Here is a 25,665-nt window from a genome sequence, read left to right as displayed (position 1 = left end):
TTGGTTCTGCTGGACTTACCTTGAGTTCCAGCCCCTCTGCTGATTGTTTGTTTGCTAATATTGCTTTAGGGCTCATTTCCACTAGTGCGGCGTGCGTCTCACAGACGCACGCCAGCACTGAGCGGGTGGGCGGGATCGCAGGCAAATCCCATGAGCCGTGCCATGCACGGCTATGGGATTCGCAGCCTCCGCCGCAAATTCTGCAGGGGGTTCCGGCCGAATCGCTCCCGCAAGCGATTCGGCTTCGGCGCCATCATTCCCTATGGCAGAGTTTCCCCGTGCGATTCATGTGCGGGAAAACTCTGCGGAATCGCGGCGGAAACCGCGATAGTGGAAACGGGCCCTTAGAGTAGTTATCCTTGGGAGTGCACTAGCATTCCTTCTAGTGCAGTCAGATTGTTAATTATTTGTATGGCCTAGTTCTGTCTTGTCTTATCTGTTGCGATTGCACTTTCTCCAACGGTGGCTGATAGTGAATCGCTCTGTCTGTTTGGATCGCATTCGCCCTAGCGGTAGAGGTGGTGGATCCTCCTGTACTCTGTCTTGGAGTGTAAGCCAGAGCAGCGGTTGCTACTGGTTGCCCCATCTGTCTGTCTGTTTGGATTGCATTCGCCTTGGCGGTATAGGCGGTGGATTCTTCTGACCTATGTTCCTGGAGTGTGGGCCTGAGCTTTTGTCTGGTGTGAACGCTTGCTGTTGTCTGGTGTTAGGCAACCGATTAGCAAAGCGTTCTCGCCATCTGTTTGTCTTTTTGTTCTGTGTTCAATAGTTAGTTAGGGTTGGTACGTTTTGTCGCTGTTGCTCTTAACGTGCGGCGACCGTGCCTTGAACGCGTTTTGTCGCTATTGCGCTTAACGTGTGGTGACCGCGTTTAGCTAGTCCTGTCAGTTCCTTTGTGTTGGATTACAGTTTGCTAATTGGTTTTGTCTTTATTCATTCTATGTTCTGTCTTTTCTCCATCTTGTGTCTCTGCTGGCAATCGCCATTCTTGCGATTGCTTTTTCACTTTAGTCTTCACTGTTGTATGTCAGCCGTCGCTGGGTGGCGACTAGATTGGTGAACATACATACATTGTGTCTCTGTGCTCACTCTCTCTCGAGAGGCTATCTTGCCCTGTACCGCTTTACTTCGTACAATTTCTATCTGGCATCTGTGGCTGTGCAGAGGGTTTATTCCTCTGCACTCCACAGCTCCATCTGCCGGTTGGAATTCCTCTCTACAGGTGCATTTGCACCAAAGCTGGGTTTCCTTATCCAAACGCTTGTGTAGGGTTTCCGCAGTGTCGGCGCACATGTTGTGCGCTGACCACGGAGATAATTCCGCAAACGTTACATTAACCTATTCACTGCTCTCTGAAAAGTGAAACCAATTTAAAACCAGTTTTTTTAGGATTTCCATAAATTGTAATGAAGACTTTTTTCCATAAAGGTTGTCATACAGTGGCTAATCATTTATGCTAGGTTTCCATTTGTGCGGCGGCATGCGTCTTGCGAGACGTGATGCCGGCACAGCTGCTGCCTCTCGCAGCCGAATCCCTCTAGCTGTGCTATGCGCGGCTATGGGATTCGGACAGCTACGCACAAAATTATGCTGCAGGGCCTCAGATTTTTCCTCGACCACGAATTCGGATGGCTCTCATAGACTTCTATAGGCTGCTGAAATCCATCCGAATTCGTGGGCGGGGAATCGGCCCGGATTCGCAGCAGTGGAAACCCGGTCTTAGACCAGAGAGCCAGTGACTTGCTGCTTCAATTGCTGCAAAAGTTGGCTCTACAAAGTACTGATTGGGGGGGGGGGGAGGGGGTGAATAGCTATACACGCTAAAGTTTTAGTTATTTGTTGTTTGGTTCACAATAAACCAATTAATACATCTGCAAAGTTGGAGGAAAGTTCTGTCAGCCTAATCCCTGAAAACATTCAATTGCAAAGAGAGCTAATTATAATGGTTAAATTTGGTCTTCATTTACTCAAAAGTAAGGAGCTTCAGTAACGGTGCAGGTGCAGGGGGCTGGCAGAAGCCCCAGGTAAGTGAAACTTTAAAAAAAAACGTATTTCAGGTTCCCTTTAAAGAGACTCAGAGACGAGATAAAGAGTGGCTCTTATACTTACCGGGGGCTTCCTCCCGCCCCGTACACATGTCTAAGTCCCACGCCATTCTCCCGCGGTCTGCCGTTCAGCCGCGGTGAGCTCTGTTACCAGCCTCAGTGACGTCAGTCTGGGTCTACTGCGCATGGGACTTAGACGTGTTTATGGGGCGGGAGGAAGCCCCGGGTAAGTATAAGAGCTGCTCGTTATCTCGTCTCTGAGCCTCTTTAAGTTTAAAAAGGCCCTTAAAGGGAACCTAAGATGGGGGATTAGCATTAAAATATACATACCTGGGGCTTCCTACAGCCTAATCGCATGGCATCCTCCTCTCCTTCCCTGTTCTTCGACAATTGGCCCCAAAAAGTCCCCCGGACCGGGGCCAACTGTGCATGCGCCCAGCTGAGAGTGCGCTCCCGCCGTGTTCACGTCACCTGGAGCTACTGTACAGGCGCAGAGCGCTTCCAATAACGGGAGCGAAACAGGGGAGCACGTCTGACCAGACTGACAGAAGACTGGCCCCGACTGAGATTTTCCGGGGCCAGTATCAGGCGAACGGAGAGAGAGAAAAGTAGTTTCAGGAGCTATCAGGCCGAAAAGTGCTGGAGGAAGCCCCAGGTATGTATATCTGATTGGGGGTCCCTCTCTGGTACACTTTACCCTTTTGCCTATGCATGTAGGCTGAATTGACATGGAGGCAGAAATGATGGCACATTTGCCCTGCCCTTTCTAGACGTACATACCCTTCCCTCTACATAGGTATCTAACCTGAAGCGAGTTTCCTCACTCTAGGTTCACTAGGATGAATGTGGAAATGTAATTTCCCTCTAATCATAAAAAAGAAAACACTATTTTTTGAATATTCAGAAACGTTTGTAGAAAAAAAAAATGCATTGCAGCTGTTATTATAGATAGCACCATCCGTTTCATGGCGTTTGGAATAGTGTTGTGTTCTCTTTTGTGTCTACAGTCTGGGCGCAATTTCCCCAACAATGTGGCAGGATAGGCAGCGTGGCTCCAGCAGCAGCAGCAGCAGCCAGTGCAGAAGCTGCTCCAGTAGCTCATTAGGGAGGGGCTGTCAGCTGTTCCCTCACTCCAGGCATGACAGTAGGGGCAGGATGTAGGCTGGCCTGATACGAGCTGGGAGTGACTGCTGCTGGCAGAGAGGTTTGTAGAACGTGGGACCTTCAGCAGCATCACAAGCAGCCGGGAACAAATCCCCCATCTCATCCCCAAATCATGGCATCTCAGTGCCCCAAGTGCGAGAAGACGGTGTATTTCGGTAAGCAGAGCACGCCATCCGCTCCTGACCTTCATCCTTTGCTGCCAGCATCAAATTGTGTTTTCCCCCATTGGAATAATCTAGGTTGCTATGCATTGATTTGTACACTGCCTCAGCTGCGCTCATAGGTTGTTATATGGATGCACTGCAATTAATAGGAGAGTTCGAGCAGCTCATTCAATTAACGACTCGGCCAAAAACAATATTTATTCCTGGTGAATGGATGCAGATTGTAGATTTGCTGCTTGCATGTCTCCTTGTTTGTTGTAGCAATACAAATAATACAGAATATAGATGCATGTGGTAGATGAGGGCTCTGTGTACAGACAATGATATCAGTGGTGTCTATGATTCATTGCCACCTTGGGACTGATGTAGCTAATAGTCTTCTCAACAGTACAGAGTAACACTTGAGTGCTAGATGTGACAGTGTGTTACTACATGTGTACAGAGTGGCAAGTATTTACAATTTTAAGAGACATGTGAAGCTGTTTCTTTTCCAACCTGTTACCAGCAATATGGACTCAGAAGACCACACTGTAATGTAGTAGCTGGGTTAGCATTATTGGTTTATACACATAAACCATGCCAACCCCTAAATAAATGTATTTTTATTGATAGATTTAACACCAAAAATATGGTGTTCTTTTCATAGATTTATATAGAGCCTGCATATTCACTGGCACTATTCAACTACATCCTATATAATAATTTACCTGTCCAGGTGTCGGTTGTGCCTGGCACACATGGGAACGCCTGGCTGTGGCCGAGCTTCAAGCAATGGTCGTGCCCCTTATATGCGCACCTAGCGCCTGTGCAAGGGGCGGGCTTTTTTACAAGTAATAGAATAATGGATAATATAGATCGTGATACAGCATTCACACAGTAGTATATAAATGGTAGCTGGTTTGAGGTACACTGCAATACCATAACACATTTGGAGGGAGAACTTACAGTCTAACCACCTTAAACAGAACCCAAGACGTATTAAAATAAAAAAAGAGATACTTGCGTAAGAAGAGGGAAGCCGCTGGATCCTCCTCGTGTTCAGGTGTAATTAACGCGCTGGGAAATTTGGGCACAGGGTGAAGCCAAAAAAAGGGCTCACCCTGCTCCTGCAAAAGTCCCCGGTGGCGTTAGTTACTTATCCCTCCAGAGCACCATGGACTGTGGGGTAAGACAGCAGCCAAATTATACTGTTTTTATCGTAATTTGGGCGCCGTCTCTTGACATGCCCCAAATTAATGACTGAGCTCTGCTATAGCCATAATTCCCATTACGGCCTGTGGCAGCGGCTGGTGCGCCCAAATTCCCAGCATCGTTTTAGCCTGACTCGTCCTCCAGAGGCTTCCCACATCCTCCTGGAGACCACCACCACTGCCTGCGACCCTCTTTAGGATTGAGACCACCCTCCCGCTTGTAAATGAGTGGCTTTTGTTTGCTGCACAGGCCTGGTCATATTTTTACAGTTTGGCCATGCTTGTACATGGTGGGGTATTCGGCCATGCAAACATATCTAACAATATGTTCCTGGGGTCCAGAGCCTTCCCTGTTCTTAGGTAAGTATTTCATTTTTTTTACTTTTATTAGCCTTTGGTACACCTTAACGTGTACCCGAGACGATGTATCGTAAAAGTTTTATACATACCTGCGGCTTCCTCCAGCCCCATGTGCACGGATCTCTCCCATGCCTTCATCCTCAGCCTTCTGTATCGCTGGTACCAAGTCCCATAACTTAGGCCAGTCGTGGCCAGTCTGTGCAAGAGAAGTGCGCTCTCTACGTTTCTCTCTGCCGGCGGCTCTGGCGATACAGAAGGCTGAGGACGCCGGTGTGGGAGTGATCCGTGCACATGGGGCTGGAGGAAGTCCCAGGTATGTATAAAACTTTTATTATACATCGTCTCTGGTTTCCTTTACGGACCAGATAATGTTTTACAATTGTCGTACTGTGATCACTGTGCTTGTCTCACAGTGATCACAATGTCGGGAAACAATGCAATTGGCACCTGAGTGACATACAACTCAGCAAACCCATGGGGAGCATGTGAAACCAGTGTATTTTAAAGCAAACTTGTGAGGAAGAAAAGTTTCCAAACTAGATACTTACGTAAGTAGTGGGAACCCTCTGGAAGGTCCAGAGGCTTTCTAGACCCATAGCTGCTACCCAGAATCTGAGTACAAGCTTCACCCTGTTAGGTTTGTGTACCGAGTACAGTCTGGGCTTGCCCAGTGGTACGAAGCTGACTTAAAGAGAGTCTGAAGTGTTTTAAAAATTAGGTTTTTACTTTAACCACCCTGGCGTTCTATTAAGATCGCCAGGGTGGCTGCGGGAGGGTTTTTTTTAAATAAAAAAAAACTATTACATGCAGCCAACTGAAAGTTGGCTGCATGAAAGCCCACTAGAGGCGGCGATCAGGTAGCACACGCGGCTGGCAAAGTGCCGGCTGCGTGTGCTGCTTTTTATTTGAAGAAAATCGGCCCAGCAGGGCCTGAGCGGCAGCCTCCGGCGGTAATGGACGAGCTGAGCTCGTCCATACCGCCAGGATGGTTAAAAACCTCTGTTACATAATTGCCGCTATTAAAACGCTGAATCTCCGCAGCTGAAAAAGCAATAAATCACCCCAAACTGTCTGGGGGACATCGCGGGGCTCCTTCCGTGAAGAGACAGAGCTTTAGGCTGCAGCTCTGCCTCTCCACGTGTCCATCAGCGCGGATTGCTGCCTCTCCCCGCCCCTCTCAGTCTTCCTTCACTGAGAGGGGCGGGGGAGAGGCGTCGATCAGCGCTGATCGACGCGCACGGAGGCAGAGCTGCAGCTGAAAGCTCTGCCTCCTTAGGGAAGCAAAATCCACGACCAAAAAAGTTGTGGATTTTGCCAGGGCAATTAGGGGTGATTTATTCCTTATTCAGCCACGTTAGTCTGTTAGTCAGATTATGTTTTTGCCTGAAGGGGTGAGTTTTAAGATTGCATTTGAAGACCTTCAGGGTGGTAAGTGGTGAATGGATTTTGGAAGGAAGTTCCAGGAGAGAACAAGCTTGTGAGAAGTCCCGATAAGAGCAATAAGAGCAGACAAGAGGAGAACTTAATATCTTAAAGAGAGATTATATTCAGGTGGTATGTGTGGATAAAGTTAGCAGTGTATGATGGGACAGCATGTTGGAAAGCTATTTAGGCTAGCTTTAGAAGCTTGTTCTAGATTCTTAGTGTGATTGGCAGCCAGTGAAGTGATTGACAGGACAGCAGCATTGGATGAGAAACAGAGATGAGTCATACAGCAGAATTCCGGAAGGACTGGAGTGGAGCTAATTAGCTCCCTAGCGGACAGCACAGTCGGGTGTATGATAAGGGCGTACACTTGTACTGTATATTCTTTGTGCCCTGTGCAAAAAAAGGGCATGTTTTTAGTTGGAGATGTTTTTAGTTGAAGATGACAGGAGGTGTTTCGTTCTTTAATGTGAGGTCAAAAAGAATTATGATTGGCCAATCACTGACCAATTTTACCACTTCCATTTAGTATGAGGTCAACAGATATTGAATACTATGAGCAGAGTATATAGGTAAAGTCTCATACTACATGGAGCTGGTAAAATTGATCAGTGATTGGCCAATTATCTTTGAGTGTGTACCAGGCCCAGTACACCCTTGACAATTTAGTCACATGAAATAATTGATTACGGTCGTTTCTGGCGAATGGTTCACATAAAAAACTTGCTGGTCAGCTGTCTGCTAAACATGCCTGTTGTGCTCTATTGAGAGGGGAGGGAGAGCAGGAGGGATCCTAAAGCCTGGTACACACTTTCAATTCTGATTGGCCAATCACTGACCGATTTTACCACCTTCATGTAGTATGAGGGTTTACCCACACAATAAATAAGTAAAAATTATAACCACTAACTAGTAATCGATCATTTGTTGTTTGTCAGTTGGCACCAACAACAGTATCAAGTCTGATTCAACCCATCACCCAGCCCCCGTACAACAACTTACAGCCATGAAATTGGTATGGGTGGGTAGTGCTGTGCATGTGCTCATTTGTGCTGCAAAAAAAACATCTTTCTATCTGTTATCGTTTTTAGATATTCTCATTATTATTATAAAGGTCAAACGTTCACTCAACACCCCTATAACATCGTAAAGGCTGAGTGAGCCTGAGTGAACTTTTGACCTTTATAAAAACGTGAATATCTCAAAAACTATAAAAGTGTCTGTAGGTTGTTGTATGGGGGCTGGATGATGGTATTGTTTTGGAAATAATAAGTGCTGTTATCTTCAAAATCAAAGTAGCACAGCGCTACCTGCTCTTACTCGGCACCAGAAGGGCGGAGGAGGAGTGAAACAGCTGGCCACTGTGGGGGGAGAATAAATTGTCCGTCCATGATGTGGGGGAGGGGGCCACCACAATAATCTTGCTGGGAGGCCCCGGTCGCTGATGTTACGGCCCTGTTAGAGTGGATTGGTAAATATGAGTGGGGTAAGTAAACATTAAATATAGATAGAGTGGGGTAAGTAAACATTAAATATTATTGTATGCTACTGAACTGTATTACTATGAGGCATTTGAAGCAGGCCAGTGCACATGCTATACTGTTCTTAGCTGAGGTGGTCAGTCAGGGCTATCTCTGCTGAGAATCTAGTGTGTGTACTGTTAACCTGATGCATTGCCAAGAGATCCAGAGTGTCAGGTTGTCTCAACCGAGCGCATTAATCCCTAAACCCCTCTCGCTGGAAGCCACTCTCTCATGCACTGCATCGTCATCCCTCCTCTCCTCTACTACCTACAGAACTCATGCGTATGGCACTTTGCCCCAAACTGTCGCCTAAGGGATAAAGTCCTGAGTGACCTGTATGAGCAACAATCATTGTGCATGTGTACATGCCTTAACATAAGTCACAGAAAACAAACATCATAGCTTTCCTTGTCATAAGCCTATAATCTAATGATTTATTATTTTGTGTCATACCCTAAACCAGCGGTTCTCAAAGTGGGTGCCGCGACGCCCTTGTACGCCGCGGACACTTCCCAGAGGTGCCGCTCTCTGCTCTGCTGTGTGTTTATACAGGTAGGATTTTTTGACGGTGCATGTTATTTTTTTTAGCAAACACTACCGCTGATTGCTGAGCTCTGCCCCCGGCTCACAGCGATGTGGAGCTCTGATTGGTCCACTGCTCTCTCCTGTGGGCGGATACAGTAGAGTGTATTGTATCCGCACACAGGAGAGAGCAGCAGACCAATCAGAGCCCCACATCGCTGTGAGTCAGGGGCAGAGCACAGAAATCGGCGGCCGTGTTTGCCCAAAAAAATGCGCTGTCAAAAAATCCTACGAGTAGAGCCAGCCGAGCCACTTATGGACTCTGCCTACTTTCTCCAGCCTCACCTGCCCCAAGGATCCTCACCTGCCCCTCGGACGGGAAGGAGGAGGTCGGGGGAGCATGGGTAGCATGGTTAAGGGCTGCACACATATTTCTAACGAGGAGGGGGGATATGGTGATTCTCTCAGGCCCCACACATGATGGTACTTGACAGGGGGAGGGGTTTCTCTAAGGCCCCATGTGTGTTGTTACCTGGTGAGGGAAGTGATTGCTCTCGAGCTACACATGTGATGTTACTTGGGAAGGGGTGGTGCAGTTCTTTTGCCCTCTAATCATTGTGGGAAATGTGACTCTGATGACCACAGTGTATGTGTGGCAGTGACATGTGTCTGAGTGGTTCTGAAGGATTAATGTGCCTTTTTTGTGGTGTAGAGAGGGTTTGTAGAGAGGGTTTGTGATGAATGATTGTGTGTGGTTGGGCTGTGTGTAATGTAACTGGTGATGCTGTTTGTTGTGGGGGAATTATTGTTGATAGTGACACTGATGAGAAAGGATCCTTGACCTTTCTCATGGTTGAAGTGTGTGTGTGTGTGTGTGTGTGTGTGTGTGTGTGTAGGGGGGAAGGAGGGGGGTGTCGGTTGGACGCAGTGGGGGAGCGACAGTCGATCGACAGCCCCTTTTGTATAGAAGTGATCAGAAAATCGATCCGAAAAACGATCGGGATCGGGATTCAGATCAGACATGTTGTAAATAATTGTTTTGACTGTCAATCTAATGGTGCCCATACATGGTACAACTAAAACGTTCTTTTATCCAGTTTATTCGACCAAAACTATCTAATAGAGTGAAAATGGAAAATCTTTTTTTTTTTCAATTGAGAAAAAAACGATTTTTCAGTTTTTTCGATAAAAATCTGATTGGACATGTTAGAAAAATCTGGGTGATTGTTTGTGAAATCGTATAGTGTACAGTAGGTTGTATAAGAAAATATTATTAGATAAAACAACTTATTCGATCATTTTCCGTATTTGGTACTTTAAAAAGAATTTTAATAACTATTTGACCAAATGGAATAATTGATCAAATTTCTCTGATCGAAAAAAAAATGAAAAAATTGTACCGCGTATGGGCACCATTACGGAAAGTTGCATCGTGTGTACTAAGCATTACAGATGTGCACTTTAGTGTATGGAGCATAAGGCTCAATGAGAGGGATCCGTGGTGAGAAAATGGGCTGTCCTGTTCTGAGATCCTCAACAAAACATTATAAAATTCATAAAGTTCAAGAAGAAGCAATAAAATGTCAGTTATATGATGCTGTTATGAATAACAGTTTGTGTATAGCAGTACAATGTCATTATTATGAGCACTTGGTAGAGTATGGTGTTACAAGCCTAGTGAAGGCAGCAGACGTGGTGCTCTTAGTATGAATAGAGTGCATTCACAGACCTTACACATGCAGCCAGGGAAGAGTGACACACCCTATCAACAGGCAGGGCTCCTTGCAGGGAAGTCTGGAGAAAGAATCAGACAAGCTAAAATGTGGGTGTGGGTGGTGATGGGTGGGTAATGAGAAGCAATGCTGACGGGGACTGCTCACTGCATTTGCCAGTCCTGGGTATCTTCATCTGGTTAGTATTTCAGTTTAGCATTTACATGCATCAGTCAGTCCAACCGACAGAGATGAGTAGTTTACTCTCATCCAGCAATGACCTTTCTATTACAACTGAAAGTGGTGATATGAATAACCAAGATCTTCACAGTGGTCATACATTCCCAGGAAGTTCCTCTGTATAACATCCTGTCATCTGTCTCTCAAGCATCAATCAGCACCATCACTGACATCACAGAAGTTTTTAAAGGACCTCTTTAGCTAGTGTTGATGTTCTGCTGCCCCTGTAATCATTTACATAATAGGAAATCTTCAATATACTGTTTTGGGCATGCAAGAAAGCTCAGACATACCACTTTCCAATCACTAACAGCTTCTTATCTGTCAGCAAGGCTGCTAAAGGGGGCGTGGATCCCCTTTTTCACCTGGTCTGTTTAAGGACCAATGGGGAGCCTCAGCGGCACTTTCAAAGATGCTTTGCCAGAGCTTGCTTTACTTAATGTAGCAATTGGCTGGCGACGTGTGTCTGCTCACTTTGTCACTCGTCGAGTCGTCGGGGATCTTTAATTAACATAATGAGAGAATATTGGGGTGGGACATTCCCAGGATTTCGGCATGCGATTAACCAAAGGTAATTATGGCTATTTAAGAATATTAACCATTTCTGGGGTCCAGAGCTTTCTGTGCCCTTTTTAGTACTGTGATTGCTGTGATGCTCACACCAATCACGGAGTCAGGAGCCAATGAAATCAGCTCCTGACCGACATGCGGTATCTCTGCTGTCAGCGAGCAGTTGCAGCGACGCGAATGGTGGCAGGAATGGCGAGAGCGACGAGACTGTGCGGCGGAAATGATTGAAATCTATGCCCTGGCAGGAATAACTGGACGTAAACAGTGCATAGATTCAATAATCAAGGTCCAGAAGAGGTTAAAGGACTTTGTTGTTGCGTTTGTGGAAATGGGTAAGGGGTACTTCAGTACCTCTATACCCATTTCACCTGGGAGGTGCAGGAATCTGGGGGTCCCCTTGTTACGAGATAAGCCATCATGTAACCCCCCACGCACACCCACACTCCCGGGCCTAAACCCACAGGTGTGGGGTCAGTTAGTCCCACTCTCCCCCTGGGTCCAGGAGGACAAGGGCTCTGGGGAGAGTGAGAGGCTTTGTCACGCCTCTCTTTCAAAGCTTCCTCATCTCATGGACCATGTGGGCGGGTGTAGCTCAGGCTTAAAGGGAACCAGAGAGGAACGAACATTAAAAATAGAAAAAGATTTTATACATACCTGGGGCTTCTTCCAGCCCCATACGCACGGATCGCTCCCACACCGCCATCCTCTGCTTCCTCTATCGCCGGTACCGGGTCCCGTCACTTCCGGCGGACGCGGCCAATTGTCCGCATCACAGGGGCTCCCTCCATACACTTACGCATGCGGCTGCGCAATAGGGCAGCCGCACGCGTAGGTATATGGAGGGAGCCCCTGTGATGCGGACAATTGGCCGCATCGGCTGGCCGACTGGCGGAAATGACGGGACCCGGTACCGGCGGATCAAGGCAGCGGAGGACGGCGGTGTGGGAGCTATCCGTGCGTATGGGGCTGGAGGAAGCCCCAGGTATGTATAAAAGCTTTTGTTTGAGTCATCTCTGGTTCTCTTTAAGAGACTTAGATGATCCGGGCTCCGCATTCTGGCTATACCAGTCTGCATAGGTGACATGAGATTGAAGAGGCTTTGGAGGTAGGACCACATTTGTTTTTGTTTTTTTGTTAGTGGAAACCATAAGTATGATTGTCATGGAACCTATACAGCAGTATTGCAGCTGTACAGCGATCTCTGGCCAAAGCTTTGCCACTTCTACCAGGATTCCAGGTAGTCATTATACACGGTGTACTTGCCACCTGGAAACCCCAGCATGAAACTCACTGCTCTTTTTTTATATATATATGTAAATTTACACTACCGATAGGTAGATAGATTATCTGTAATTGTAACTTTAAAACTTTATAATTGATTTTCTCAAAAAACAGCAAGGTCTTTTTGAAAGATTTTCCCCTTTGTTCCTCCTGTTCTCCTTAACATATCCGGCAAGTTTGGTGATTCTAGCTTGTATGGTGGCTTTGCTATTAACCCCTAAAGTCGGTTGTATACTTCAATGAACTTCTGCTCTGAAAATTGCCAGTGAATTTACAGAAATGTGTAAATGCAAAAATGAATGCAAATGTACGCCATTATTGCATTGTCGTTTACTGATCCCTATAAGCCACTGATCCCCCCCAACAGGAGGTACTCAAGGAGGAGCTGGGAGTGGGTATCTCTTTCTTGTGACACAGTCCCTGCTAACAGCAGGAAACAGAGGGAGAAGGGGATGGCTTTGTGCAGAGGAAGAAAATCCCACTCTGTGAGCAGCTCTATACTTTGTGCCCAGAACTCTGGGTCACATGACTGGAATTTCCCTGGAACAGCTGCATCAACTAGTACTATAGTCTGAATAATGAGGCCAGTGTTACGCTCTACAAATTTGAACCAATATCATACCTCCCAACTTTTTGACATCAGAGAGGGACACTTAAAGCGGAACTGTAGATACGTTTTAAACACACTGTTTCACTTACCTGGGGCTTCTGCAAGCCCCCAGTAGCTGTCCTGTCCCACGCCGGTACTCCACGAGTCTCCGTTCTCCCGCCGCCGCTCCGCTCCATACCTCGACTTGTAAGTCGAGGCCAGTGCAGCCCTGCCAAGCATAGGCCAGAGCTGCGGAGGCGCAGTGGCCTGGCGGCGAAACCGAAATTAGCTGGCGGCGGAAGAACAGAGGCTCGTGGAGGACCGGCGTGGGACAGGACGGCTGCTGGGGGCTTGCAGAAGCCCCAGGTAAGTGAAACAGTGTGTTTAAAACGTATCTACAGTTCCGCTTTAAGCCACACCTCTGCCACACCCCTAATCACTGCCCCCGGCACACCCCTAGTCACGCATGCCATAAAGAGTTTATAAAAAAATGTGTTGTTTTATAATTCAAACCACACTGGTCCTTTCTATCCTGGTTCACTTTTTCATATTAACATTTGCAAATAAGAAATAAAGCAATTTAAAGGATGGGAATAACGTTTAGAGTCAATTAAACACATTTTTTAGTTGAAACATACATATATTTACATAGATCTGTATATCACTCCTGAAAGAGGGACAAATGAGGGAGAAAGAGGGATGGAGACATTGCTCCCAGAGACTGGCCCTCCAAAAATGGGAGCTATGCCAATATAACATTATACTCAAAGCTTGCACTTGCAGCAAGGCAACAAAATGGAGAATGGACCAAAAACTGCTGCAGCATTCTCAAATTAAGGCAACCCATTAGAATCGTTAAGGATTGGTCCACTCATACCAGCATGCAAGCAGACGATTCATGCATTCAACTTGAGATTTGGACTAAGAGGAACTAGGATTCTTAACCCTTAAAAAGGACACTACACACATGAGCATCAAACCAGCCATTCAAGAAGCTACAAATTCTCTCAGAAACCATGGAAATAATGGGCTGTAATGGCAAAAGAATGGGAAAGCTACAGTTTAAAGCCTGACCAACAAGGCTTACAGAAGCACTTCAGATTTTGGGGACACAGCTCCAGGAGACGGCCTCTCACTTGAAATTGGGTGTCATGTGATCGGATATGTACAAAAACTTCATAAAAACTTGACTCTCTTCTGCTGGTACTGTGATTTGTATATGGCTACATGCATGTCTTCATGATGTTGCAACTTCATGTGCGAGCAATGTAACTCATCCCTTGCAGTTCCCAGCCCTTCTGTATTCTATGCTGGGGGAACTTTGGCCAAAAAGGAGTAGGAAAACATGGAATTTGTTCCCTTCCAATAGCACAAGAAGCTGCACAGGTACTGGAACTCATTTGTACTGTAATGTATCTGCATTGCTCTACATAGTGTGGGGGGAATACTATTTCCTAGTCCTAGTTTAAACCAGTCCACTGTATGGCACCCTTGGGACCCCTTTGAGTTACTTAACATCTTATATGACAGGCAGTCACTGCTGGGAGCCAGATAAGAGGCATATGGCATTATGCAAAATCAATATTCCCTAGTGAGGGAAGTAATGTACAGCTATCTATGGAAGGAAGCCAATAGTGGAGCTTTCTCCCCACAAGGAATCTTAATTTATCAAGCTGTTCAATATAATATGGTGCTGCACCAAATTCAAAATGTCTGTATGCGTGGGTGTCTGTGTATATGTATTATTTTTTTTTTTAAATTGGTCAGTCATCAATTATACTCTGGGAAACCTGGCCTTTCAATCAAAATTGAAAGCGTATATCAAGCTTTAAGCCTCTGACCCTACCCAATGCATCAGCAAGAGATCAAGCTGAACTCCTCCCAATGCTATTCTTGTCTTTCCTTATCCCTCCCACTCATGAGTGGCTCGATATCTGACCAGCACCCTTAATAATAATGGAATCTGCACAGCCTCAAATCCCAAACTGTTGCCTGAGGGATCGATTTCTGATCTCTGCAGGTGACAATGATTGCATGTGTGTACCTATCTTAGGCTGTCAGCTATAAAACAGCAGACAACTGATAACATTATAATAAACATGTAAATTGACTCATAGGGAAACATGGAAAATACCTTCTTATCAGTTGTCCGTTCTGTTATAAAAAAAAGACAAAATTTAAGATACTTGAGGGAAGCCTCTGGGTGATGCAGATGCTTATCTGATTGCTCTTCTCCTTTATGGCCGTGCTTCTGTCCGTGTACAAGCGAGTCCACACTGTGCAGTAACATGGAGGGAAAACCTGTGCACGAGCGGGTCCGTGCTACTGCACAGGTGCGAGTCATCTTGGACCTGCCGCAGTGCGGCCACGCTTGTGCATAGATGGCAGTGTGGCTGCACAAACCTCTTAAACAAGCCCTTTTCAAATAGGTTTGGAAGGTCCAAGCACTGGAACAGTGAGTTCGAGGGGGACTGAGAAAGCTTCTGAATAATTCAGAGGCTTCTCTCTACTGAGGTATCTAACTTTTTTTGGGAGTTTTTTTTAAACTCACAGGTAACCCTTTAAGAATGGACAGGTTTATTCTTCTTGCAGGGACTGAGACTTTGTGTTGGGTTAATAATTATAGCTTGGACTATAATTTATTGATATTGGTGAGATGCTGACAAAGTTTTCCCATTTGCGATTAGAAGTGTTGCTGTTCTGCATCATTGGTTCTGTTGGGATAACAATGAAAACAAACTTCCTATTACATTAAACTGGGGGCAGACATATATTAGTGGGATCACCAAATATGTTTTTTTTTTGGGGGGGCGTTTTCATAAACAAACAATCACATTAAAATGCAGAGATACGGGGCAGAACACTTATAGATGTCACATATTAATTATTAGATAGGAATTAGTATAACTAATACACATCTATAAGGCTTTGTTCACAACTAAAATCGAAATCGCTGATGGACACGTTTTGCGATTTTATTTTTTTTCCCTCTATTACCTGCGCGCTACACCTGCCATTGTAGCAAAATCGCCCTAAAAATGGTACAGGCAGAGCTTTGCTGAGCGGATCTGAAACGAACTGCTCAGATGTGAACACTCTCATAGGGAATGATTGCCCAAGCGCTTTTAGTGCGATTTTGAAAATCTCTGGCGCTTAAAAAAAACCGCATAGCGCCCCAGGTGTGAACAAGCCCTAAAAGCTCCCGGCAAAAGCCAAACTAAATGCGTCGGAACTGAGGGTTAAGGCCCCTAGTCTCTATCCGACTGCCAATTGCTGCGCTACCTGCAGTATGATGAGAGATCCCTGGTATAATATTACCAGTTTCGCCCCCTTCAATGCACCATGACCAGAACTCTGGGTAGCGTTATCTGAGCTGCCTGAAGTTCAGGCCATGCACATTGAAAGGGGCCTAAAAGCAGCATGAGCTGATAAAGACCATGGGGCATATTTCTCTGAAACAGCTCTTTCATAGATCACAATGATCATTCTGCATGTGCATGTGGTAATGCACAGTCCAGAATCATAAGGAAGCCCTATCACCACATTTATACTCATGGAAACCTTCTGGCCTATCAGTATGTTTCTGAATACATCTGAAGAGAGAGACAATTGTACAATGGAAAGGTTTTGTATAATTTAAGGCAGATTACAACACAACGTTCAGCACCATTGGAACTTCCATCCATTTAATATATGTTTGGTGAGGCCAACCTTGTTCCTTGTATATTTGTTCTAAAGAATTGGGATTTCAAAAGTCTGATTATTACCAAATTCTCTACGTGAATGAAAAAGGGAAAAAATGTTGGGGGTGAACCCACTAAGACATCTCTGCCTCCAATCTAATGTAATAGGAAGGTTATTTTCATTGGTATCACACTTCAGACTAGAGTATTTGAAGCCTGTGAAGGCTTGTCTTGAGTTGCTCAAATCGCATTATTGTGTTAATTGTTTGACATTCTTTCTATCCTGCCGTTGTTAATTATTGATTGTGCTTAATTTGGTAGTGTTGTATGTTTCCTTGATTCCATGGCAATGTACCTGCTCCATATTGTGTTTTTCCCACATGACTAATCACTTCACTCTTGTAACGGGGAGCAGCAATTAGTTTGACCCATGGAATTCAGAGGAATCTATTTTGTAAGCCTAATTATCCTCCGTGTTTGAGCAACTAAACTGCTGTATAGTATTACGATGTTTGTGAACAGACAAATCATTACACTTTCTCTGTTGTGTGTTGTGGAGTTTGATGGTATCTTTAATTACCCTGAACGTATAAGCAGTTGCATTCTTCTTTTGCTCAGGCATCTTCAAAGCAGGACTAGACACAGACATAGTGAAGTCACAATAACAATATTTACAGCTACTAGTCCTTTCTCTGATATCGTCTACTGCAGGAATGTCAAAGCTCCAGTCCTCAAGGGCCGAGGTCCTCACGCATTTTTTTCACAGTTCAAATTAATTGAAGGGACTGAATCAAGAAAGTGTGGTTCATCAACTAGGACACATTTCTCAGTCGATCATAAAGGAAACCAAAGACGCTGTAAAAGAATGATTTGATACTTATCGTACCAACTCTAGCCCCATAAGCCCACTGAGTCCCTGGCTGTCCTCCTACGTGCCTTCGTTTAGCCGCGCAAGCGTAGAAGACCCCGACTAACGCGACTTAGCCAGTTACCGGAGCTGATTGCGGCTGAACAGAGGCACGCGGGAGGACGGCAAGGGACTCAGTAGGATTTATGGGGATGGAGTATCAAATCTTTCTTTTACAGCGTCTCTGGTACGCATTAAAGTTTTTAAAGCGTACCGGAGACGCTGTAAAAGAAAGATTCGGATGATTTTTGTACTGACTCCACAGCCTTGAGTCAAACTCCAGTTCTCGAGTTCCATATCCATGCCAGTGTGGCATGGATATGGAACTTGAGGACTGGAGTTCGACTCAAGGCTGTGGAGTCAGTACAAAAATCATCCGAATCCGACGCCTCAGTTTATGACTCCAGGTACCCAAAATTGCCCTTACTCCTCGACTCCTTAGTCTATTATTTACCAGGGCTGTGGAGTTGGTACAAAAATCATCCAATTCCTCAATTTTATGAATCCACTAACTCCGACTCCAGGTACCCAAAATTGCTCCTTCTCCTTAACTCCAAATCCACAGCCTTGGTTTAACACTTGTGGTGTAGTGGGTTGGCTCAGAAGGCTTTCACTGAGGAACTGTTTTCCATGACCCCCATATATGCCTGCTAATATATCTGGACCACTACTGTGTCTTTACACCTTGTGAAAACACTAGAGGCTCGTGGTACAACAGCCCCCGATCCTCGTGGTTGATTCAGCGAGCAATCTGCCTGGTGGATCATAGAGGCAAAGCCCAGGCTGAGATCATTGTTCTCCTACCCACCTCACGCGCTTTGTGCCACTCTGTCATGGACAGCTAATGATAGGTATGCCGTGTTCTCCCCAGGCTCCTTTATCCGGGTGCTCCACCCAGCTAGTTTTGGTGAGCACCCGGCTGTCATCGGCTCATTACCTCCTCTGCTGTAAGCAGAGTTGTGCAGAAAAGCACTGGCCCTGTATTCTCTCATCTCGCCCCACCCGGCTACTTTTTCATGCCACCCGGCTAGAAAGAATTTCTGGGGAGAACACTGGGTGTGTAAAGACTCTGCACTGAACTGGTGCAAGAGGGATCGAGTCCTCATTCCTACCGGGTAACAGGCCTCGTATATTTGTACAAGGCCTACTGTGTGTACATCAATAGCTCTTTGACGTGCAAATTTCAGACTTCAGACAGAGCCGCAGTTAGTACAGTCCTTTGATTGATTGTCTTTTCTTGTTTTCTTTCTGCACAATGTGTCATTTTTTTAATTGATTAATAGGGATGCTCTGTAAGAAATTCAAATAAGCTTCACTGGAGCTAAGTTGGATTGGGCTCTGTGGAATCCAGCTGAACTGCCCAGAATTGTTTTTGAAATTGGTTTAACATATGATTGTATGGACTGTAATCACATACTGTATGTGAGTATAGACCTTTAGGCTAGTTTCACACTTGCAGTGCGGTGCTTATCCTGTAAAAACAGAAACGTAACCCAACAGAAAGGAAAAGTGGCATGTGATGTGACATACATTGAAGAGGGACACAAGCGTGACAGCTGGCAAACCTATATAGGTTTTTCCAGCCTTGACAACCAGGTGAGACCTTTCCTATAGGGCCTCGAGCCCTCACCTACTAGTATCACAGTGTGCGCTTTTTTTCTCCTTTCTGTCTCTATACACATACATTGAAGCATACTGTACATAAGTGTGCTTCTAGGCAGGTACTCCTAGGCAACTGTAAACATTCACGTTATCTGGGACTGAACAGCATGCCTTGTATTATTCCAAGGGATTCCATCTCAGCGCATTTGTGAACATACCATTACACTACAGTATAATTATATTAGCTATGTAATTACAGTATATATAAGATGCACTTTTTCTCCCACAAAAAAAGGGTAGAAAGAGTCCCTACTTTATACGCCAAATGCAGGGAATCCCTGAATTACGAATGCCTGCCGATATGAACTGCCAACTCGCTGCAATGTCAGGAACTCCCTGTATTGTCCCCTGTAGGGTTGCAACGGTATGAAATTCCACGGTATGATAACCGTCTAAGAAAAATACCATGGTAAACGGTATTATACAATTATTTGGACCCGGGCCCCCCTTACATTAAAAAATGTGTCCCCCCCACCCCAATGTGGGGTGCCCCACTCCCTCGGCATACATATGATTAAGACGCCGGGAGATTTGGGGCGCCGGGTAAAACTGTAAAAAGGCTCACCCTGCTATTGCAAACGTCCTGGTGGTGTAGCCAGTAATAGGTGGCGCAGCGTAGGTAGCCAGGGATAGGTGTAGCCAGTAGTAGGTGGCCGCAGCATAGGTAGCCAGGGATAGGTGTAGCCAGTAATAGGTGGGCGCAGCATAGGTAGCCAAGGATAGGTGTAGCCAGGATAGGTGACCGCTGTATAGAGAGCCAGGGGAGGGGGACGCAGCGGCGGGGGGTACAAATACTCACTTGCCGGCGGGTCCTCCACGTGTATACTGGCTTCTTTCTTCTTCCTCTTCTTGTGTTCCAACTCCTTGTAACAGTGCCAAGGGGGCGCTCTTTCAGGGAAATGGGACGCAAGAACAGGAAGGAGGAAGAAGGCCGGCAAGTGAGTATTTATCCCCGCCGTTATTCGTGCACCCGCCACTACGTCGCATCCCCGCGGCTACGCCGCCCCACCCCCCCGAAAACTGGTAAACAGTGATTGTGCATGGTGTGATTACCATGCACAATCAAACTGCTGTATACCGCCATACCGGTATACCGCAGCAGCCCTAGTCCCCTGCATATGGTCCTTTGCCTCTGTGTCTCCTGCTCCCCCCATGCATGCTCGTCTGCCCCACTCCCCATGTGTAGTTATCAGAAGTGGCATCTCGTCTCACCTATTCCACGACCCCTGCAGTGACAGCATACCTCGACTGTCCTGCACAGCTCCCCCTAGTGCTGGCTTCTGCTGATCACATCATCAGCAGAAGCCATCACTAGGGGAACAGAGTAACCTACATGGGAAGGGGGGGGGGGGGAGCAGGAGACACGCAGGAGGAGCAGAGGGCAAACAGGGACACAATGGGGACATACTAGGGACAGCAGGTAACACATTGGGGACACACTGGGGACAGAAGGGACCACACAGGGGACAGAAGGGAGCACATGGGGGACAGAAGGGAGCATATAGGGGGAACAGAAGGACACAATCATTGGGCGAGAACATCTACAAAACGCTCCTGTAATATAGATGCACCAGGTTTAGTAGATTTGTTCTTCCCTGGATTTTGCCCTCTAAACCTAGGGGTGTCTCATATTTCAGAGCATCTTATATGGTGGAAAATACTGTATATTGTCTGACACAACGCAACCTGGGTGACAGATTTCCCAGCAAGCTCATGGTGAACCAGAACTCCTAGGAGTGTATAAGGGGCTAAAAGATCATAAAGCCTTCTTTGCAATGCAACCTGTCATGCAAGTAGCCTTAGCGCTTGTCCACTGTACAACAAAACCAGAGGTTTAGGTGTCGCCAGAAAGAGGAGAAAGAGAGCTTTAAAATGATATCCATCTTTCCATAGTTACTTGTATTACACAGGGCGACACTTTCCCCAGTGTCAGCAGCTCCATTCAGCAGAATGGAGCTGCTGACTTTAGGAAAAAGTCGCCCTGTGTAATACAAGTAACTATGGAAAGATGGATATAATTTTGAAGCTCTCTTTCTCCTCTTTCTGGCGACACCTAAATCATCGCCCTACGCCTTTTAGTTTTCTCTATTTTCGCGATTGAAATTGTGGCTGCGGCAAATTCAATCGCGAAAATAGCGAAAACTAAAAGGCGTAGGGCGGCGGTTTGTATATCATTGGAAAGAGGAGAAAGAGAGCTTTAAAATGATATGCATCTTTTCATAGTTTCTGCACTGCTCGGAGTCCCTTTAAATGATAAAGTAGGGTATAATGTGCTGCTTTTGACCTTTGTGTAATAATGAGTACTTGTCCAGCATACAAAAAAAGTAGTATTGAACATAAGGTAGAAATCTGATAGTAAGGATGCTATTGCTTCCAATCAAAGGTTTATGTATATTGTGAGTTCCTGCAGTTTTATCAAATATTCTGGGAAATATGAAATGCAGTATGTGTAGCTTTCGTTGTGCAATATAAAATATAGTATGTGTAGCGTTCATTGTTTATAAACTCATTTTCAGTTTACTTAGTACTGCGCACTCCCATGTGTGATGCAAACGTAGTGGAATTTTAACCAGGGGCCCTTTCTGCATTGCTGACCTTGGTCTATGAGAGCTGAAGAGACCTCTAGCAGAGTCAGCCTTCCCTTTTGTAGATTAAAGTGGCTAAGGTTCATTAACCCGAGTACTCCTAGGCACCTGACTTGCATCATTCTGGTTTACAAATCTCTCAAAATATATATACTGTATTAACTGCTTGTTAGCCTGATCTTTCATGCAGCATGTATGTCCTGATCACAATAACCAAAGTGACCTAATCTAAGCTAGCCACAGATAGTCTGCAGATTGCCTGCTATATGCAGACTAAAGTTTCCCATAGATGTGGCTGAGCTCTGAAATCTACCCTGCTAATGATGGCTGAATGAAAAATATCTTCCTGAAATTCATTTGTTTGGGTTGGATTTTCGGGATGGACCAAACCATTTTACTTGATGAGCCAAAAATTCCATCATTCACTTCCATCTGTTAAATAGAGCAATGCAAAAAATGCATGAGAATCCTTTGAACACTCTGAAATGGTCATTGGTGATGGGCTGGATATCTGGTGTATGACATAATAAAAAGAATGTTCAACTTCTACTCAGTGTGCAGACCCTCTTGATTTGTTGTGGTATATGATTATTGGTTCATCACCTGAAAACTCAGCATGGTTTGCAACCTCCAAACTACATTGTGAGCTGTTCGATATGAGAACGGTACTCTGCCAAACAAAAATGATTAGTTCTACAACCACAGCAGTGTTCTCACCTACATTTTTTTTCCAGCCAGGTGGCATGAAAAAGTAGCCGGGTGGGTGACACGGGAGAATACAAGGCCGGTGCTTCTCTGCTTACTGCATAGGAGGAGGCAAGACGATGACAGCCGGGTGCTCACCAAAATTAGCCAGGTGGAGCACCCAGCTAAAAGAACCTGGGGAGAACACTGCACAGTACTCCATTGTACCTATCAAAATTAAAAAAGATATATGATGGCATATCATTAGCCTTCCATTGGAGAAAGTGCACATCTGGATCAAAGGCAGGCCAGGCAATGTGCTGCACCACCACCACTACGGAAGATTAAACCATTCTTCTCGCTCTTTCCTTCAGATCCAGGATGTTAATAGATCATCATGACACCATCCTGGTCATTATCCTTCAAAAACACAGTAATGTTTGTACCAATTTGCTCAGCAAAGTGTGAAGAAACGGGGAAAAGCCGCCGCATGGACGCAGGATGAGGCGGCTGTTTCCGCGGCTGGCATAGCGGAACGCTGAAAAACCGCCGCGCCTGAGGCAGCGGTTTGCGCGCACAAGCCTGCTACTGATGGTCTGACCAGGTGCAGGGAGGCCACCGCATGTGCAGATAGCGGTGCGTCTCACCCCGCGTGCAGGCCAGCAGAGACATTGCAAAGCGTGACTGGTGTGGCTGGGACTGATAGTCCACACAGGTTCAGAATGACGCGCGCGCTGAGAGGCAGAGTTTATATGAAAGCCAGAAGAAGGTCAGCTGACATCTCCACCACTTTTCATTGGTCCAGCACTTAGGGTGGCGCTGGAGAGCGCTATAGTACATATACTGGGTGCTGGTCATTCGCTGGTTGTCTGTCGTTGCGATCACTACGTGGTAGCACTCAGGCCTTGTCTGTTTCTGTGTTCTAGCATAGTTTCCAAAGGTGTTGACATCAAGGAGTTCACACCTTAGCATTAGGAATATTGAATTGTATTATTTGTTATGACCTTCTGCCTGCCTGACTATTCCTCTGAACTCTGATCTTGTACCTTGCTATTTCTGATATCCTGTTGCCAATCTCTGCTTGTTCCTGGACTCTGTACCTGCCTCCTGATTCTGTACCTCGTTATTCTGATTCTCCGTTGCCTGACCCTGCCTGTTATTGGATTCTGCCTTCTGATTCTGTACTTTATCTGTCTGTGTGTTGACGACCTGGCTTGGCCAACCTCGAGAACTAGCCTTACTGTTAGAGGCAGTTCCCAGATCTGTTAGTGACACCCGCTCATTGGTGTCACTCACGCTCTGTCCTTCCCACATTCTGCTTAGCTCCTCCCCCGGGAGAGTCTAGGCTTACGGAAGGAGCATTCTTCTGTGCAGTATTCCTTACTGCCTCTGTACCTACTCCTTAGGTACAGTCCACTGTGTTACTGTTACACCCAATCACTCACTTGTTATCTCAGGTGTCCAGAGGTTAGTAGATATATCTGATTATCGGTGATACTGCAGATCACCAATAATCGGGTATATCCTGTATTCTCGGTGATACTGCAGTTCACCGGTAATCAGACCCTCTCTGTGTTACACCGATCGTTACAGAACGACAGACCAAAATGCAAATGGACGCACACACTGACCGTCTGGGCGCACTTGCCACTTCGGTGGAAAACATCAACCAAGTGCTGGGTAGCCACAAGACTATGATTGACGCCTTGTCTAGTTCTTTACAAACCCTCCAGACAGCAGTGGATGAGGTGCGATCCCCTCCTAGCTCTGACATACGTTTGCCTGTACCTGAGAAATTTTCTGGTCACAGATCTGACTTCCGAAATTTTAGAAGTAGAGTGTTATCTTATTTTGAGTTGAGACCCCGATCTTCTGGAACTGTGGCCCAAAGGGTCACATTTATTAAGACTTTGTTATCAGGCGATTCTCAGACGTGGGCATACAGTTTGCCCACCGGAGACTTTGCCCTCACTTCAGTGGATGAATTTTTTAAAGCTATGGCGGTAATTTACGACGACCCAGACCTTGCTGCGACTTCTGAGCGGAAGCTCAAGCTTTTGCGTCAAGGCAAGGGTCCGGTCGAGGATTACGCAGCGGAATTTAGGAGGTGGTCAGTTTCAGCCAGGTGGGACACTTATGCCCTTTTAGATTGTTTCTTATCGGGACTGTCAGATGAGGTCTCAAATCTTATGTTGAGTCTGCCTGAACCTAAAACAGTAGATGAGGCCATTTCATCGGCCATTCGAGTCGACCGCAGGCTACGTTATCAGAAACAGACCCGGGGTAGTAGTCATGTAAAGATGGTGTCCTACGCTGCGTCCCCAGTAACTCCACCTCCTCCCGTCTCGCCTCCACCCGAACCAATGCAGATTGGTCGGTCAAAGCTATCCCAAGTGGAGCGAAGATGTAGGATGTCTGAGCAGCTGTGTCTTTACTGCGCAGAGGGGGGTCATAGAGTACGTAATTGTCCCAATAAGTCGGGAAACGCTACCGCCTAGGAGTTGTAGGGGGTAACACCCTAGGCGCGCGTCTCTTACCCCTAGAAGATAAACGGTTACGTCTTCCTTGTACTGTTACATGGGAAGATAAAACCGAGGATTCCGAGGCCTTTGTTGATTCAGGCTCTGCAGCAAATTTTATGGATTTCGAATTTGCAAGGGAATTAGGTATTCCGCTCACCCCGGTAAAACCACCCATTCAGGTTACGGCAGTAGATGATTCCCCCCTGCAAAGTAATCATCCGCTGTCTCAGACACCAGAGGTGGAAGTCACTATAGGGGTACTACACACAGAAAAATTACAGTTTTTTGTATTACACATGACCACCTCCACAATCATCCTTGGCATGCCATGGTTGCACCTTCACTCTCCACAGATCGATTGGACCACTGGGCAGTTAACTAGCTGGTCAACCCATTGTTTCCAGCAATGTTTAGGGAAGGTGACATTGGGCCAGACCAGGATTCATGTGGAGGGGGTACCAGTACAATATTCCGAGTATTCAGATGTGTTCTGTCCCAAGGCTGCTGATATGTTACCTCCACATCTCCCGTTTGATTGCCCCATCAATCTCCGATCTGGTTGTATGCCCCCAAGGGGTCATCTCTACAATTTATCTGGGCCAGAGAAAGTGGCCATGCAGGAGTACATTCGTGAGAATTTAGCCAAGAGGTTTATTTGCCCCTCTTGGTCGCCCGCTGGCACAGGGTTCTTTTTTGTTAAGAAAAAAGACGGAGGCCTGCGGCCATGCATAGATTACCGGGGCCTGAATAAAATCACAGTGAAGAATCGCTACCCTTTGCCCCTGATAGATGACCTGTTCACACAAGTTACCAACGCTAAGATCTTTTCGAAATTGG

At 46.0% G+C, this 25,665-nt stretch overlaps 1 protein-coding gene across 1 annotated transcript in view; it reads left to right on the top strand.

Moving 5' to 3' along the window:
• Nucleotides 1-3,189: 3,189 nt before the first annotated feature.
• The window catches only part of LOC137532620 (cysteine-rich protein 2-like), a 162,742-nt gene continuing 140,266 nt past the window's right edge, over nucleotides 3,190-25,665 (top strand). Inside the window, exon 1 of the mRNA XM_068253347.1 lies at nucleotides 3,190-3,364. Within this exon, the coding sequence (XP_068109448.1) occupies nucleotides 3,322-3,364 (43 nt within the window). The 5' untranslated portion in view covers nucleotides 3,190-3,321. The remainder of the gene's footprint in view (nucleotides 3,365-25,665) is intronic.

The sequence above is a fragment of the Hyperolius riggenbachi genome, chromosome 9 (genome assembly GCF_040937935.1).
Source record: "Hyperolius riggenbachi isolate aHypRig1 chromosome 9, aHypRig1.pri, whole genome shotgun sequence".
Taxonomy (NCBI): domain Eukaryota; kingdom Metazoa; phylum Chordata; class Amphibia; order Anura; family Hyperoliidae; genus Hyperolius; species Hyperolius riggenbachi.
Note: the sequence above shows the minus strand (reverse complement) of the source record. Positions and strands in the feature narration are given on the sequence as shown.